This window comes from Drosophila persimilis, unplaced genomic scaffold, assembly GCF_003286085.1.
Source record: "Drosophila persimilis strain 14011-0111.01,24,50 unplaced genomic scaffold, DperRS2 tig00000124-arrow-pilon, whole genome shotgun sequence".
Classification (NCBI taxonomy): domain Eukaryota; kingdom Metazoa; phylum Arthropoda; class Insecta; order Diptera; family Drosophilidae; genus Drosophila; species Drosophila persimilis.
The window spans coordinates 6981507-6996804 of NW_020825294.1; the positions used below are offsets into that span (position 1 = coordinate 6981507).

Genomic DNA, 15298 nt, shown 5'->3' on the forward strand with positions numbered 1-15298 from the left:
ACTCTACTCATTGAGCCTATCCCGGGGGAACCGTGGGATTTTTTGACAGATATGAAACCCCGAATTACACTGGCACCATCCACCATCCCAATGTTCCTTTAAAAATACAAAAATTCTTTTTTTCAGATAATTAACATATTATTTGATTAAAGTTGTAATACAATTCTTAAATTTCAATAAGTTTTATTCCTCCAAAAATGTTTCCATATCGATTCCATTTCGTTCCATTAGTTTCTTTTTATTTTTATTCCATTTTTGTCCCTGATTGAGTGAGTTCTTCCTTTCCTTCCCTTTGTTTACAAATTACAAATTTCAGTAATGTTTTGAGTAATAATCTTCGTATTAACTTTCTTATAATTGTTACATTTTAATCTTCTGTTTCTTTATTATAAGTAGATGTTTTTTTGACTGTTTCTCTTTAATTATTAAAGTTTCATGTTCTACCAATTTGTAAATCTAAAACCTTCAATAATACCTCTACAAAAGCATTTAAAGCAAACTTGTTAACGACTTCTAATTGAAATACATAATTTTTAATGGAATGTGCGAGTCGTTGAAGAATCTCATCGAAACCAAACTGGATTTCGAGTCTGCATCCATGTCCACGTTGGACAGCCCCTAAGCCCACATAAATACTGCCTTATGTACGAGCTGTATGTTCGCTTGGTTTCTGTGTAGAACCTTAGCAAGTGTCATAAAAAAGAAAAACACAGAGCACTGAAATTGCCCAAGCACTCTGCCCATATATGTGCGACTGACTGCCAGTCAAAATTAACATTTCAGTCACACAATGACCTTCACCTAGAAGCCATCAAAGCGTACCCAAGCGGCGGCCCAGCCCCAGCCCCAGCCCCAGACCGGGCTCGGTCGGAAACCAAAACCAAAAAACCAAAGCCAAAACCAACTTCAACTTGACGACCAAAAATACTCGTATATAAAGTAAAGCCAATCCAAAAACCAGACAAAGCCGGAGCAGATCCAGTGCTGCTCAGTCGGTCGCGTAATTTTGCTTTTGGACCTACTTGATTAGCACGCTCTGAGCCATGTTTAAACGTGGGCTGTTTAACCAAACGGCAGCCACTACACCAGGCCCGACCAGACCCCAACAGAATTCGTCTAAAGACCCCACTAAAGACTTTGAGGCAAAAAAGAAACGTGCGAGTACGTGCCGCTGATTAGTAAAACAAACAAATTAAATTGGTTTCTGTTTTTGCTGGAACTCTTCGGGTTAGCTCTCTTTGGGGCTAAGAGCTAGACAAAAGAGAGACCCCCTTGTAAAGAGTTCAAAGAGAATTATGACAGAAGTCAACAAAGAGAAACCCAAGTCAATGGGTTTTATTTTGGTATACGTTTTGTTCGGTTTCCAGAGCTGGAAACCATTCATGGAACACATGTGAAAATATTTAATTATTTGCTTACAATACAAGAATTTTCTTTCTTATTTTGGCACTTATAAAAAGGGTAGCAAACTTCGATGGGAAAGGGGATCTACAAGTTGTTCAAACAATTTCAATTTGGGTTCTGCACAGAGTTAAAAAAAAACATAGATACTACGTAGACGACCTCATATATTTGCTTGGGCAAAAGCAGCCTTGAAAATTCGCAGATCTAATGTTAATCAACAGTTTTAAGATTTCAATTTAGAATCAGCAAATCCGAAAACATCTTTTGTTCTTGCAAGAAGAATATGGACAAATAAAAAATATTTTGATAGCAACTTTCTTTTCAACAAAGGTTTTGGAAGCACTTTCATACTTGAATATTAGATATTTACCTTTAATGGAGGCATTTTTTAGTTACTGTAAAGCCTCTCCTACCATTTGCCTAAAATGTAACCCAGATCTGACAGATGGACGTTTTCTCCATCTTCAAAGACTTGTTCTCTTAGCCAATGCCCATTGTTAAAAGATTAACTCTTTTGACCATCAAGGTCCACTTGAGATTGCTTTGATCTCCAGCAAGTTGGGGCGGCTACTGGTCTTGGCTTGGCACCTGTTGCTCATTGAAATGAGAATTCAAATGAATATTTATATAAGAATTGTTGGCTACCATGGGACTGGTACTGGTACTGGTGCTGGTGCTGGTACTGCGACTGGGATTCGATTGCATTGTGATGAGGAGGCAAGCGGCTGGCGCATTCTTGGCTTTATGGCATGTGGCCTGGCCTGGCATGGCCCGAGAGGAGGCATTCGAGGAGGAGGGTCTGCCAGCAAATCAATATGCAGGTCGCGGCTTTGACTCAATTCTTATTTTGTGCCAGACGTCATTATAAACCGCAGCGGTTTTTGGGGCGGAGGGGAATTTAACTTGGGCTAAGCCCATTACTGGGCAACACCAGGCTGTCCCGCGGCCGATGCTATGGCTGCATTGTTCTCCATGGCGTTCTTAACGAGCGCAGCATGCAAAACAAGGCCCAAGACGCCATTTGGCCAACAGAGAGAATCGCAGAATCGCGTTTTTTATGGTCGATGCGCTCTGTGCATGATAATCGGGCTGCTTGGACACCCAATCCCCAACGGGGTGACTCTGTCTCTGGGGGTTCTGGTGTGCCGGTACTGCTCCCTGTTACTGGATGATTGTGCGCACGCGTTCATAATCAAAGAGTCTGGACCCCCCCCCGTCCCCTGTCCGCCCTCCAACTGGCATTTTATGATGGATGGAGCGTTGGCAAGTGATTCGCCTTGACGTTGATGCCCCATCAAGGAAAATTATTGCGTGCGCGCAATTAAAACTAAAATAAAATTGCAAAAATATGAATCCAAAAATATGCATGAGTACTTACTTATATCTGGGGACAATGCTTGAATCCCTTTCAGCTGGTTGAGTCATGTGTCAAAGCTCCAAACTGATTTATACTTCCATGCCGCTGTTTGTCACTTCTCAAATGGGGGATCCGAAAGGTAAAAGTCTACAATAGGACGTTGGACATTGACATGTAATGACTGCATCTTACAAGAGGCGATGCACCGTCAAGTGGCAAGAGGAGAAGGCCCTCCCTCCCGCCCAACCGACCGAGGGGCGCTGCCGCATGACGTCTTCCTAATACCCTGTTGGCCTAACCCATCTATTCTGTATTCTGTTGTAGAGCAACAATTTTCCATCAATTGAAGTGAACTTTTTCCCGGCAAACACTTTCCCTTCTACTCGTACCTTTCCCTTTCCCTTGCCAATTCAATTATAGTTGAATTAAAGGCTTTCAAAGATATTCAAGTGTTTAAATTGGCTTTTGTGCTTAAATATCGTTTTATTTAACCATTTCGATTGAGTGATTTAAACCCACCATGTTTTGTTTCAAACATTAAAGCCCACATGGTTGAATCGGATTTTATGTTGCAATTTTTACATTCATCAACTGCTGAAACAATTTTTTTTTTGTATCTTGTATCTGCCTTTTGCCGGATAGTCGAGCAATCAAGCGTTAACTTTTCAGGTCGTATTTTTTATTATTTTTTGTGAATTATTTATGTGTGTATGTGTGTGTGTCTGTGCATGAGTCATGTATTGAAAAAATGTTTCTTTTATTTTGAGAGCGGAAGCGGGTGTCGTTCCGCGAAGAACCCCCCGGACTCTGGCGCTTAACAGCGACATTGTTGACATATCTGGACACTTGGATCGTATCGTCTCGCATCGCGATATTGTTGGCAGTTCCATTCCATTCCGTGTTGGGCCTTTCTGCCTGTGAATTGGTGTTTATTTGCCGGATTCCCTTTTGAATTTATGGCCAGGCTCCCAGAGAGCATCGTTAGGGGCTGGCTGACTGACAAACAAGCCTGAAATGCTGTCAGCGATATGGGCAAAGCTTGTCGGGCATCCCATACATACATATGTATGTGAAATGAAAGTTCCATTCCGCCAAAGTGTCAAACATAATTTATTTAGAGAATTATATTAGTTTTGGTTCGAGGGCGTGGTGTTCTAGCAAAGGTGGAACGACACGTGGAAGCTGAATAATGCATGGTTTTAATGGGTATTCCTATTATTCCTATAAACTCCTGTTACACCTAGAGAGATGGTAGATAGGCAGCTCTTATAAGGGATAATCTTTCTTTGAGTACATGCCGACTTGAATAAATGAAAACCACCCTTAACTGCTAAGCCCAGCTGGGAGAGAGAAGGAAAGCAAGCGAGAGGGTACAGTCAGCACCGCCTGAGAACTTATCGATATAACGATAAATATCGCAACAATTATTATAGTATATAGAAGACTTTAAGATCTAGTCGTCAATGAAGTCGGCCTATTTACCTATCCTATACTTCCTTCTAGCAGCTATTTACGAATTTAATACACTTTTTAAGCACTTTACATCTTTTCGCCTGTTTCTGCATCTACCAAAACCTTCTTACACTTGACATTCGGGTCCAGCAACATCCTCCAAAGTTCGTACTGTTCCTGGGGCTCGATCATGTCGATGCTGATCGTATTGCGGATGCTGCACGGAAATAAAGTGATGCGGATGTTGCGAAAGCTGTCTGCCTGCACTCTACTAATATTCAGGCTCTCGGCCACAACGCCCGTGATGAAGACTTCCTCCCGTTCCATATAAAACGTATTGAGCGATTGCACGTACAACTCATGGACAATGTCTCCAGTGAGAAGGTAGGCTCCTCCTATGGCATACGATAGGAACTCGTCGTGGGGCGTCATCTGTTCAACCAAGCGACCATAGATCGTACGATTATCCTTGTGCCCGTCCATGAAGTCGAGTAGTTTGGGAACATTGATGAACATGTCGTCCTCGGTCTTAAGGATGTACTTCACACGGGGACAGTGCGTATCTACCCATTCAAGCATCGAGATCGTCTTCAGAGTGAGATTGATGTGAGAGTCTATGAAGTGGCCACGTATCATATCGCCATAAAGATAGTTCTCCTGGTTGAGGGCCTCGTTCAGCTTCGCATTTGTGGTGCTTCCGAGGACAAAGGCCATGCCGACATCTCGCCTGCTTCCGTAGTGCATCCAGGTGTTTCTGATGGCCATTCTCGCCATCAAATGGGACTCTGCCGAGGTGATCAGAATGAGCAGCTTCGGATACGACCCCCAGTGTTTGCATATCTGATGCTTATCAATTCCTTCGTTGAGATGGCCGGACTCATAGAGTTTTGCTGTAAGTACTGGATGGTCACGGAATGGGGAGGTACCCCTTGATGTTTGTAAGCTGCTCCTGGCACTCAATGTGCTCTCAATGGTTACGGGTTTGTGGGACTTTTTTCGTTTGCGTGGCCTCTTCTTGGATTTGGTTTGGTATTCATTAAGTTTTCTCCGCAATATTTCTATGATATCCGAGCCAACCGAAACGGCCTGAAATGCTCTCAGCTCAGGTTTGATTCTTGTTTCTTGGGGAAAAGATTAGGCAGATGATTTGGTATTGGTCCAAGCATATCAAAGGGTTGGTTTAATAGTTTAGTATAAATCGTCACGACTTGACTCTTTTCTTTGAATTCTACAGAAATGGCTGTGATGATGACTTACCAGTGAGTTGACGTTTTCCAATGTATCTGACAGGATTGTGGCTGCTGCTGTTGAGTTTTCCTGTTAGCGAAAGATTAAGGGCCATCGGAGAGCCTCCCATGGAATGCATATGTTTCTGCGGCCTGATCTTTGCCGTCGGAAACGAGGCGTACATAATGGTAGTGAGAATAACAGCACTTAAGACCACAAACAACTTCAATATTTTGCTGTTTAGATCATACATGTCACAACGGGTTCATATGTGAAGTTTCACTGGTTTCCAACCAGTTGGAACGTTTCCGTCAAGGCACACTTTGCTCTGCACTAAGATACCCGGAACTCAGTTTATAGCTGTTTATATCTTTATGAAAACAGTACTATATCTTTTTAAAGTCAGCGGTTGCTGGTTAAAGTATCTTGAGATGGTTGGATGGTAGGAGGGAGGGACACACAGGAGTCGGATTTGCATGAATATAACCCGGTCATGAAAACCCTTATTTTGCTCCTAAGACTCCTAGGAAGAGTCATTTCTTCCTGCTAAAATTTCTGCCGTAAAGGTTTTGTAGTAGTTAAGATCTATATTTATGATTCTAGATTCACGGTTTCCTGTATATTATAAATTGTGGACGACACAAGACGTTAGAGGCTATTGATGCTGATCAAGAATATATGTACTTTATACCCTCGAAAGCACTTGTTTCATGTTACAGATATTTATACGAATTTCATATATCCCTATAATTTTACAAAATTTATGTGGAATAGTCTGGGATAACCATAGTCTTTAATAAAATATTATTTATGTGTGTTAAAGCATACGAATATAAATATAAAAAAAAAATGTAAGACGAAAAAGGCTCGAAAATGATTTGAAATGCGACTCGAAAGTTATTTATTTATTTATTTAATTAACAATTATCTGCTAAAAATGGTACTTGGTTAAAAGTTAAAAGTTTGTTAAATTTAGGTGATTATAAATATAACATGCTATTAGCTTAAGGGATAGTTCAGGGGATAAGGTATCACAGAGGGAGTTATAGTTCATGTTGGAAATCTTATTCGGAACTTATCAAAAAAGTAGCTTATAAGCGGGTCGTAACCTTTGACGACTTTATTTGTTACTCCCTACAATCCGTAGAATATCCAGTAATTTTTAACTGATTGTTTGATTTATAGATATTCAGCTTTCTTTTGTTTTTACCGATGCTACAGTATTGTTTCTATTTCTATTATTCAAGTCTAAAGTGATTGAGATGCCAGAGAACCCTTTTTCCCAGAAATCAATTCCATAATAAAATCCCCCCAAAACAACAATATCGACACACTTAAACACATATCTACAAGCAATCAAATTATAGAGAAGCATTTTGAGACAAGTCTGGGGCACTTTGTGTAGTCAATATTTCATGTATTATTATCGATTATACGTATACCCGCAAGTGCACACGGACAAAGGCAGTGGCACAATCGTAACATATTCTGGCCCGGCCTGGCCACTAAAGATGAATATCTGACAAAACATATTGCGGCAGTAACAATATTTTGGTTTTTCAGGCCAAACTTCACGGAATCACCGACTGGCTGACTGCCTGACTGACAGACTGACTGACTGACTGACATCAAAAGGCTGGATGGAGAATATATGTACTCGTACATGGAGGCTGTTTATCGGACAGACATCTGAGAGCAGGCCTTAGTTTCGCCAGAGGCCCGCGGGGCAAGCACGCGTTCTCCAAATATTTATGAGCCGCAAAACACAGGAAGGTACGGGATGGTATGGTATGGTATGGAATGGATTGCGGGGGGGGGCGGAGCGGGAGTCTTTTTGGGAAGTGATTTACCGACTGAGCTTCAAGTAGCCGAAGCAGCTGTCAATCAGCCTGCAATCAGCCTCCACTTTGAGCCTATAAAAACGTCTGCAGTTTAGCGGTAAAGCAAAATCAAAAAAGTAAAAGTGGCTTACGGTACTCGTTGATACTCGGTATCCAACAACAAGAATTTCATCCATACAATATCATCATCAGGCCACAGCAGCCCCAGTGCCGCACCCAATATACGAGTACAATACCCAAAAAAAAAAAAATCTGAAATCTGAAATGGAGACGCGTCCGACTTCAGGATTGAGTGTACAAAGACAATTAGTGACCTCAAAAACGTTTTGCAGCTAAAGATTTTTGTTGTATTTTTATGAGTGATATTGCGTACCAGCCCAAAAAAAAAATTGCTGTCTGCTGCATTTAGTTAATGAGATCTTAAACATTGGCGGATTGGGCTGGATTTTCACTTCAACAGGCTTCAAAACGTGATCGGCCGCAGCCTCAAAATGCCATTTTATACCCTTTATTCATAGGGCTCCGAGGTATATAATATATAGATTTATGCAACAGGGAAAAGGGTGTTATTCTATGTAAAAAGCTGTTATATCCAAGGCATACATTTTTCTTAGCAATATCCTATAACCATTGTCGACGCATCTATAAGAAATGAGCACTATAGAAGGTTCCCATGCAGGTTGAAATTTTTTTAAAGCTCTTAAAAAAAGAGCTAGTCTTCACAAAAGTCAAGACTCTGATCTCAAAAAATTATTCCCCTTTAAAATATAAATATTTCAGATAATCAGTCTTCACAAAAGTCAAGACTCTGATCTCAAAAAATTATTCCCCTTTAAAATATAAATATTTCAGATAATCAAAAACATTTGTAGGCCATTTATATATTTCCCTTTCAAGCCAAGAACCCAAAAATCTGTGAACAGGGTATTCCACAGTCCAAATAATCGATTGTTAGGATTCATACTTATTTTTAGGTGTGGTTTTTTGGCTCCTTTCTGGGTTCCCCGAAGAATGGTCATCGAATTTGTGTATTGGTCACGCTGACAATTTCTACCTGGCCGCAAAATATTTGTATAATTTTTTATTTTGCAGACCTTCAGCGAGGCCTAACGCAAATAAAATCTCCAAACAAATTGATGTCTTTTTTTTAGGGGGTTTCTGTTTCTTTTTTTTTGTCGTTTTTTGAGTAACACGAAACGAAACTGTCAATTGATGTCTTCGGCGCCGGACGAGGCGGCTTTTGGTATTTCCTTGGAATTATCTTAATGTGAAATCTTGAACTATGTTTGGGGCATGGTCACAAGGGCCAGACTCGGACCCGGACCAATCCAATCCAATATATACCTAAGACAATTTTTAATGGATTTCGGTCTTGACATGACATGTCCGAAATGTCTTAAGGCGCATTTAATTGCAAAGTTTTGTAACATCTCCAGAGGGTGAGCCAGCCAGCCAGCCAGCACACCCATACGTGTCCAATCTATAACTAAATATCTGACATTTTCCACCACAAAAACTTAAAGCCACTTTGGGGTTCTTATCTTTCCTTGAACTCCCCTATTATGCGAGAGGTAAAACCCTTTTGGTATCTCTCTGCGATTACACATAATTTTCATGTTAATGGCGGTTCGCAAATGCCAAGGTACGATAACAAACAACAAAAAGGAATGAATAAAATGAAACGAAGAGAAAAGAAAAGAAAATAGGAACGAAACGGAACATATGCGGAGTGACGTGTGCAGCAAAGCGGAAATCTAACCGACATACCAAACCGAAAAGCACACATAGAAGTGGAACCTAATGGAACATTGTGCCAACTGGGTCTCTGCGACTTTTAAATACTCTGCAAAATATATATTTTGATACAAAAAATACAGTAGTAGACTTTTTACAGGAAAGGTGTTCCTCTCAATGGTTTCATTTGTACCACAGACATGTCTCTGGCCCAATTCCCTTATTTTATATACTTATGTGTGGCTACATCGTATACATTTTATGTTTCCCCTCGTTTTATTAGTTTACACACATCGGGGATAAGGAAGCAATACATCGCAATCTCCGTGTCTCCATTCCAGCCACAACAAAGTTGAAAAGCTTTAAAACCGTGCCAGTTTATATAGCCGGACTAAGACTCATGACATAACCCATAATATCCCTGCACGAGACTATAGAAAAGGGAAGAGCAAATGAAATGGCCGACGGCCCAGTGTCTGGCAACGAGTTTTGGGACGACTCAGGTGTGTGTTTGTGGTGCGGCGGCCTACACAGACCAAAAGGACTGACATTTGTTTTTTTTTTCCTCATCGGTACATACATATATATTTTTACAACGCTCGGAAACGGATGCGGATACGGATGCGGATGTCTACCATAAACGAGCTCATTAGTAGGCACAATGTGCCGTGGCTAATGTGCTTCAGAGCACATTCCACACCGGCATTCCATGGCGATGGACTACTTAAAGTTTAACTTTTATTTTTGTTGGCCACAAGGAAATTGGGCAAGCGCGCGGCATTAAAGCCAACTTTACAGCAGTTTTAAAGTCGTAAACACCCAATGAAATTTTAATGATGACGGTACAGGTTGCGGCCACGCCCCCCAAGCACATAAAATAATAAAAATGCAGAAACAGACATCACGATTCTCGAAGCCCGTTTAAAGGTGAAGCGAAACGGGCAAGAAAGGAAGTCAAAAGACTTTTTTGGATACCCTTGATATAGGAATAAGCATATCATACCCACTCGACCACAGAATCAGAGACCACGAATCTCGTATCCTGTTTAAAGTTGAAAAATCCTCTGTATATTGATTTTCCTTGTGGTTCTTTTCTTTTGATTTTGGACAGTTTAATGCTCCATTGAATGTTCCTGTCCGTAGGAAATGTAGTTGCCCCCCACGGGATGTCCATGTTTATGCCTCACTGGCTCTCTCTCTCTCTCTCTCTCTGTCGGCCTGTGTGCCTGTGGAGGATGCACATGAGCATCCTTTGCCTACTTGTACACACGATTGGCAACTTTGTTTGGCAATAGTGTGTCTCCTGCTCCTGTCTGCCTCTTTTCCAGCAGGGATTGCCACTTTTCTCTATTTCTCTCTCGGCTGATGCTTGAAATGTCAATTGCGCTTATTAAGGGAAAGTTCACTGCGCCCTAAGTGAGATTGGGTTTTAGAGATGGAACGTGATTGCATGGGTAAAGAATCTGTGATTGTCTTTAAAGTAGAGGATATCTTTGGGATCTCTATTACTTTCGATAGTTTCGATACTCACGCAACCATCGCTAATTAACAAGGATAGATAGTGGAGTGGCTGGCGAACTGGAGCTGTCGCCAAGTGGAAACAAAACTGAAAAACATGCCGCCACTTGGCAGAGGTGTTTTCCAAAGTTCTTCAAGAGTGTTGCTGTGTGTGTGGTTTTCGCCTAAGCTCCTTTCGATAGGCCAAATGCTGACACTGCAGCCAAGATGTTTGCTTGTCTACTAATGACAGCATATACTCGTACTCGCACTCGCACTCGCACAGCAGACTTGCCTTGTTTGTCGTCGCAGAGTTAATTCCTTCTGGGCAAAAGCATTTAGGCAATCAAATTAGTCTAAGCCCAAGGCTTAAAGCCAACTAATAGACATGGACAAAAGCACAGACGCAGACAGAGAAACCGGAGACAGCTGGGCTAAAAGTCGCATCAATTTGGACCAGCTCCTTGGGGCTCTCCCCTCTCCCCCCTCTCTATCTCTCTATCTCAGAATGAGTTATCTGCTCGAGCAACTGGCTACTGGGGGGGACTGCGTGATTGAGAGCTGGCAATCTAACTGGTAGCCAAGAAGTCAAGTAAATCAGGTAAAATATGTCGCACCATTTATTTGGTAAATGCAAATTACAGCAAAAGGTATTCCTGCAGTTTAATTAAAAAGTTAGCCTGCTCGGAGAAGTAAATTTAATTATGAATCCCAGCCGTAAAGTTGAAAAGGTAAATGCAGAATTATGAATCCTACAGCTTGAGAGGTAATTACAGCGGAGAAAACTTTGAATCTAAATATGGAATTCTTTAAACTTTAAAACGAAAGCAAACTTCAAGCCGTACTGTGTTTCAAATAGAGTTTGGGAATACAGTTTGAATTTTAAATGCAGCTAATGGCAATAGAAAGGCAAACCAGTGATTGTCAAACTGTGCCTAGCAATCATTGCGGCAGGTCAGTTACGATCTTGCGGTAAATCAAGCACACGCTACTAAGTACATAAATGGGAAAGAGTCAGAAAGAGAGTCAGAGCGAACAGCTTTGCATCTTCCCTTTTGCGCTTTGTTCTTAAGAGAGCGCCAACTTGCTGTTCCTATGCGCGGCATGCGAGAAGGGCATGGGATAGACAGCACAGCCTCTCTTAAGCGAAGAGACGTGAGGCTTTTTTTTCCTTTTGGCGATAAAACAAAAACTCAAACTACAAAAACTTTCTTTGTATAACTTACAGCATTCCTTTGATTTGTTTGTGTACTTTCCAGGGGCTGCGACAACGTTTATATAAAATCATTTCATCATTTAACAAATTATTTAACAACGAAAAAAAAACGCACGCTCTCTTTTACGGTTCAGCTGTTGTCCACTGTCGCCATGTCACACATTTCCCCGATTTTTCTTCCGAACAAAACAAAAACAAAAAAATGTACTAAACTAATAACACTCCTAATAAACTGTAAACTATCGGGTTACGCACTGGGGACTCCTCGGCACCTCGCAAAACAAAATTCAATTTTATCACGAACTTCCGCAACATTTCCACATATCTATGTTCCGCGACATGTATATGTAAGTGACTCACGCCCGCGCCCGACTGATGAGCTGATCTTCTCCCCCTCCCGCACTGTGCTGTTCGGCCTAAGCCATGGGAATTTTGTTCTTTTTGCGGTAGTTGGGCGAGGAGCATAAATCCCTCGTGGCGAGCAGATGTCCTAGTAACAGGGAAATTTCTTGTTGCGAGCTTTCGTAGAAGGGATATTGCCGACGCTGAGCAACTTATGAATTCAAATTGGCACTTTAAACTTTTAATTTATTTCGTTCAACAAATTTTGTTGCTGCATTCTGCTGTTATTTTTTCTTTTACTTGCTTGGACTGGCTTAGCATAACCTTCACCAATACTTTTACTTGTAAAAGATCGAGGCTCGATTTCAACAGCCCGAAAACCCCAGTAGAGCGTCAAGATCGACAGTCCTCTATATTCAAACAAAAAAAGATGCTCTCCTTCCTTCTCCTTGGACTTGAATTGAGGCGGCAAGTTGAGTAACGTATAAGGGAGAAGAATATCCGTTCTTGGTACTTTACCATAATCTTCCCTTTGTGGATCCCAGTATTTAAACCTATTTTTTTACGCTACAACTTCAAACCACTTCAGATTATTAATGTTCATTATTATATTTACGAATTTGCGACGGAATCAAATCAACCAGATATGGAATTGGTTAGACCAGAAGTGATTCACTTATATGACGGTAATTTTCCCAACTTAAATTTTAATCAAACAGAATTTCAATTTTCAAATAAATGCAATTATGTTTCTATGCATTTTAATTGCTGGAGATAAATATAAAACACTTTTAAACCGATTATTTGCATACAATTTTGCGCATTTTGCGCTCCAAAATTGTCACTTTCAATCGGCTGCATCTACGATTCAAAAATTTGTTTGTTTCTGTATGCAAATATGTTTTTTGATAAATGTGTTTGCTCCTTTTGTGATTTGCATTGCATAAATATGCAAAAATCTATTGCAGGTTTTATTTCAGCAAAATGTTGTTTGGCATCTCTTAAAGCAAACGGTTTTTATAGCATTTTGTGGTATTTAATAATACGAATTTTATATACGGGTTCAGTGACCGATTGACTTTGTTTTCTGTGTTTAAATAAGTTTTGTGGTTCGGCGGCGGTTAAATGTCAAAGTGGAAGTTTCGAATAGATGCAAAGCAAACACATTTTGTAGAGTAAACTTTGCCCGTGCCTCCCTCTCGTCTGCCGTTTGGAGCGTTCCACATGGCGGATGATTAATCAGCAAGCACAAGCGACTAATGCACTTAGCGAACAGGGCTATGACATTAAAACTTAAGTGTTGCCCGCACTTAATTTAAAATGCATGTTAAAATGCCATTAAGTTCAAGCAGGAAGTGCCAATACCAGGGCTACCACTGTTCTTGATGATGTACTGACCTGGTCCCGGGGGCCACTCGTCCGGGGGCATTCCGGGGGCATTCCGGGCACGCGTTTGTTGAACTCTGGCGATGGCGGATAGGGGACATTGGGACAAAGGCAATCGCAGGAGTGGCATCATCACCATATCATACGCATGCAGCCAAGCGTTGCATATAAATTGCCAAAAATTATGAAAATTTGATGCCTTAACAGGTAGCACTAATTATAGGGTTCACAGCTCATCTGACTAATTACGAAATGGTTGTTTCTTTTTTTTTTTTTTTGTATTTCTCGGTTTTTATACGCTTTCCAGGGGGACCGTCGGTGCACCTTTTTATTCCATTCTCTAAGCTTGGAAGATATGAAAATATTCGGTCTCTTTCGGTACCGCTCTTTACCAATAATCATCCAAACCATATGTGTATTTTATATGCCTCTAATTTATCCACAAAAATCAACAAAAAATCTATTTGAAATGCTCGGAACTATTTCTAAGAAGTGGAACTCTCTGCCATCCTATACTAACACTCTCTAATGCTTCGAAAACTTCTTGTTAATTCAGACCGATGGAGAAGGGAGTTTTAGGTTAAGAACATGAAATAACGGGTTCTTCTTTTGAAAATCAAATAAATACTGCCTTTCAATCGATTTCTAATGTGGTATGGCCATTGGATTTCAAGGGTATTTCAAATTCGTTTAGCTTTTGGGGTCCTCTTTCCATATGGCATTGCATTTGTCAGCCAGATGGGCTTTGTTCTTGAACCCACCGCATTACACCGGACACAGCACTCCACCCAGCGGACACATCTGTCCCCGCCGCCGGACGTCGTGCACCACAGAACAGAACCCATAAACAACTCAATATATATACGTCCAAACAATTAAAAAAACATCTTTAAATACAGAACAACAGCAGCGGCTCGGCTTGAACTGTCTGCGATTTGTACGATAAAAACGAGAGCAAAGGCAGGCAGTGAAATTCGATTCAAGTTCTCAGATAAGACAGGAGTGCACGTACGAAAATAACCTGTCGACGGCCTGTCAATGTAAATGAAATATTTCATAAATATAACTCACAAGTGGGCCCTGGAACAGCTGTTGGGGTTAGGTGAAATCAGAAATATGTTGGCACTTCAGGCTCCAGGCTTCTGGAATTGCTATGAATATTGATCATTGCAGAAGAGAATCTCTGTGTGGGCTGCCTTGTTGGGGCTCTGAATCTCGATTTTTACCCATATAGACGTCATGATCGACACGAGAAACCCCTTGGAACATCTTCAGCTTGTGCTCGTGAACCAGGAGGAGCTATACGTCCCTTAGATCCAGGTGAGATGTGCCTCTAGAGCTGGTCCTTGGCGCGGGGCCGCGGTGCAACATGCCATCCTTTTTTAATCCTTTATTATTTATCTCCTCTAAAGCCGAAACTTTTCTCCTCCACCTCGATCGTAGCTCCATCATGATCTTCAATGCGGCTGCAGCCTTGACCTGGTTCTTGGCGAGGGGCGACAATAAAAGCAACAACAGCCGCAAATTGCAGAGACGTCTTTGGCCAGGGGCTGCATGCAACACGCAGCCACAGGCAGCAGCAGGGGCAGCAACCACCTCCCGTCCGAGCAGCACCGTAAGACCTAACCGGTTTGCCAGTTTTTCCCACTGCTCAATTATGTGCTCTTTTGTGTACCCTATGCAGAGCGTATGATGCTTGCAACGCAGAGTCCTCCATGGTCCCTCATGACGGTCATCTGAGTGCCACACGAGTTCCAGAGAAACGGCAAGGCAGCGAATACGGGGATCCTCTACTGTAACGTTCTATACGGCCCTTAGATAAATTATATTTTTATATCAAAG

General features: G+C 41.3%; 1 protein-coding gene and 1 long non-coding RNA gene across 3 annotated transcripts; one reads left to right on the forward strand and one right to left on the reverse strand.

The window, feature by feature from the left end:
* Nucleotides 1-3897: 3897 nt before the first annotated feature.
* Nucleotides 3898-5698, reverse strand: LOC6602249 (beta-1,3-galactosyltransferase 5). The gene is made up of 2 exons (XM_026987797.1): nucleotides 5471-5698; nucleotides 3898-5334 (listed from the first exon to the last, which is right to left on the reverse strand). The coding sequence occupies exons 1-2, from the start codon at nucleotides 5691-5693 to the stop codon at nucleotides 4301-4303; spliced, it is 1257 nt and encodes a 418-aa protein (XP_026843598.1). The 5' UTR covers nucleotides 5694-5698; the 3' UTR covers nucleotides 3898-4300.
* An 8819-nt stretch (nucleotides 5699-14517) lies between these two features.
* Nucleotides 14518-15297, forward strand: LOC113565529. 2 transcript variants are annotated; one of them, XR_003408654.1, is made up of 3 exons: nucleotides 14518-14776; nucleotides 14869-15071; nucleotides 15141-15297. It is a non-coding gene; the product is annotated as an uncharacterized LOC113565529 (long non-coding RNA). The 2 variants fall into 2 exon arrangements; XR_003408655.1 differs by having other exon boundaries at nucleotides 14525-14776; nucleotides 14900-15071.
* Nucleotide 15298: the final 1 nt, after the last annotated feature.

Excerpts from the sequence above, each read along its gene's own strand:
- LOC6602249 (XM_026987797.1), bottom strand. The coding sequence starts at position 5,693 with ATGTATGATCTAAACAGCAAAATATTGAAGTTGTTTGTGGTCTTAAGT. Across the intron at positions 5,335-5,470 it reads TGGAAAACGTCAACTCACTG|AAACAAGAATCAAACCTGAG; the intron begins GTAAGTCATCAT and ends CTTTTCCCCAAG.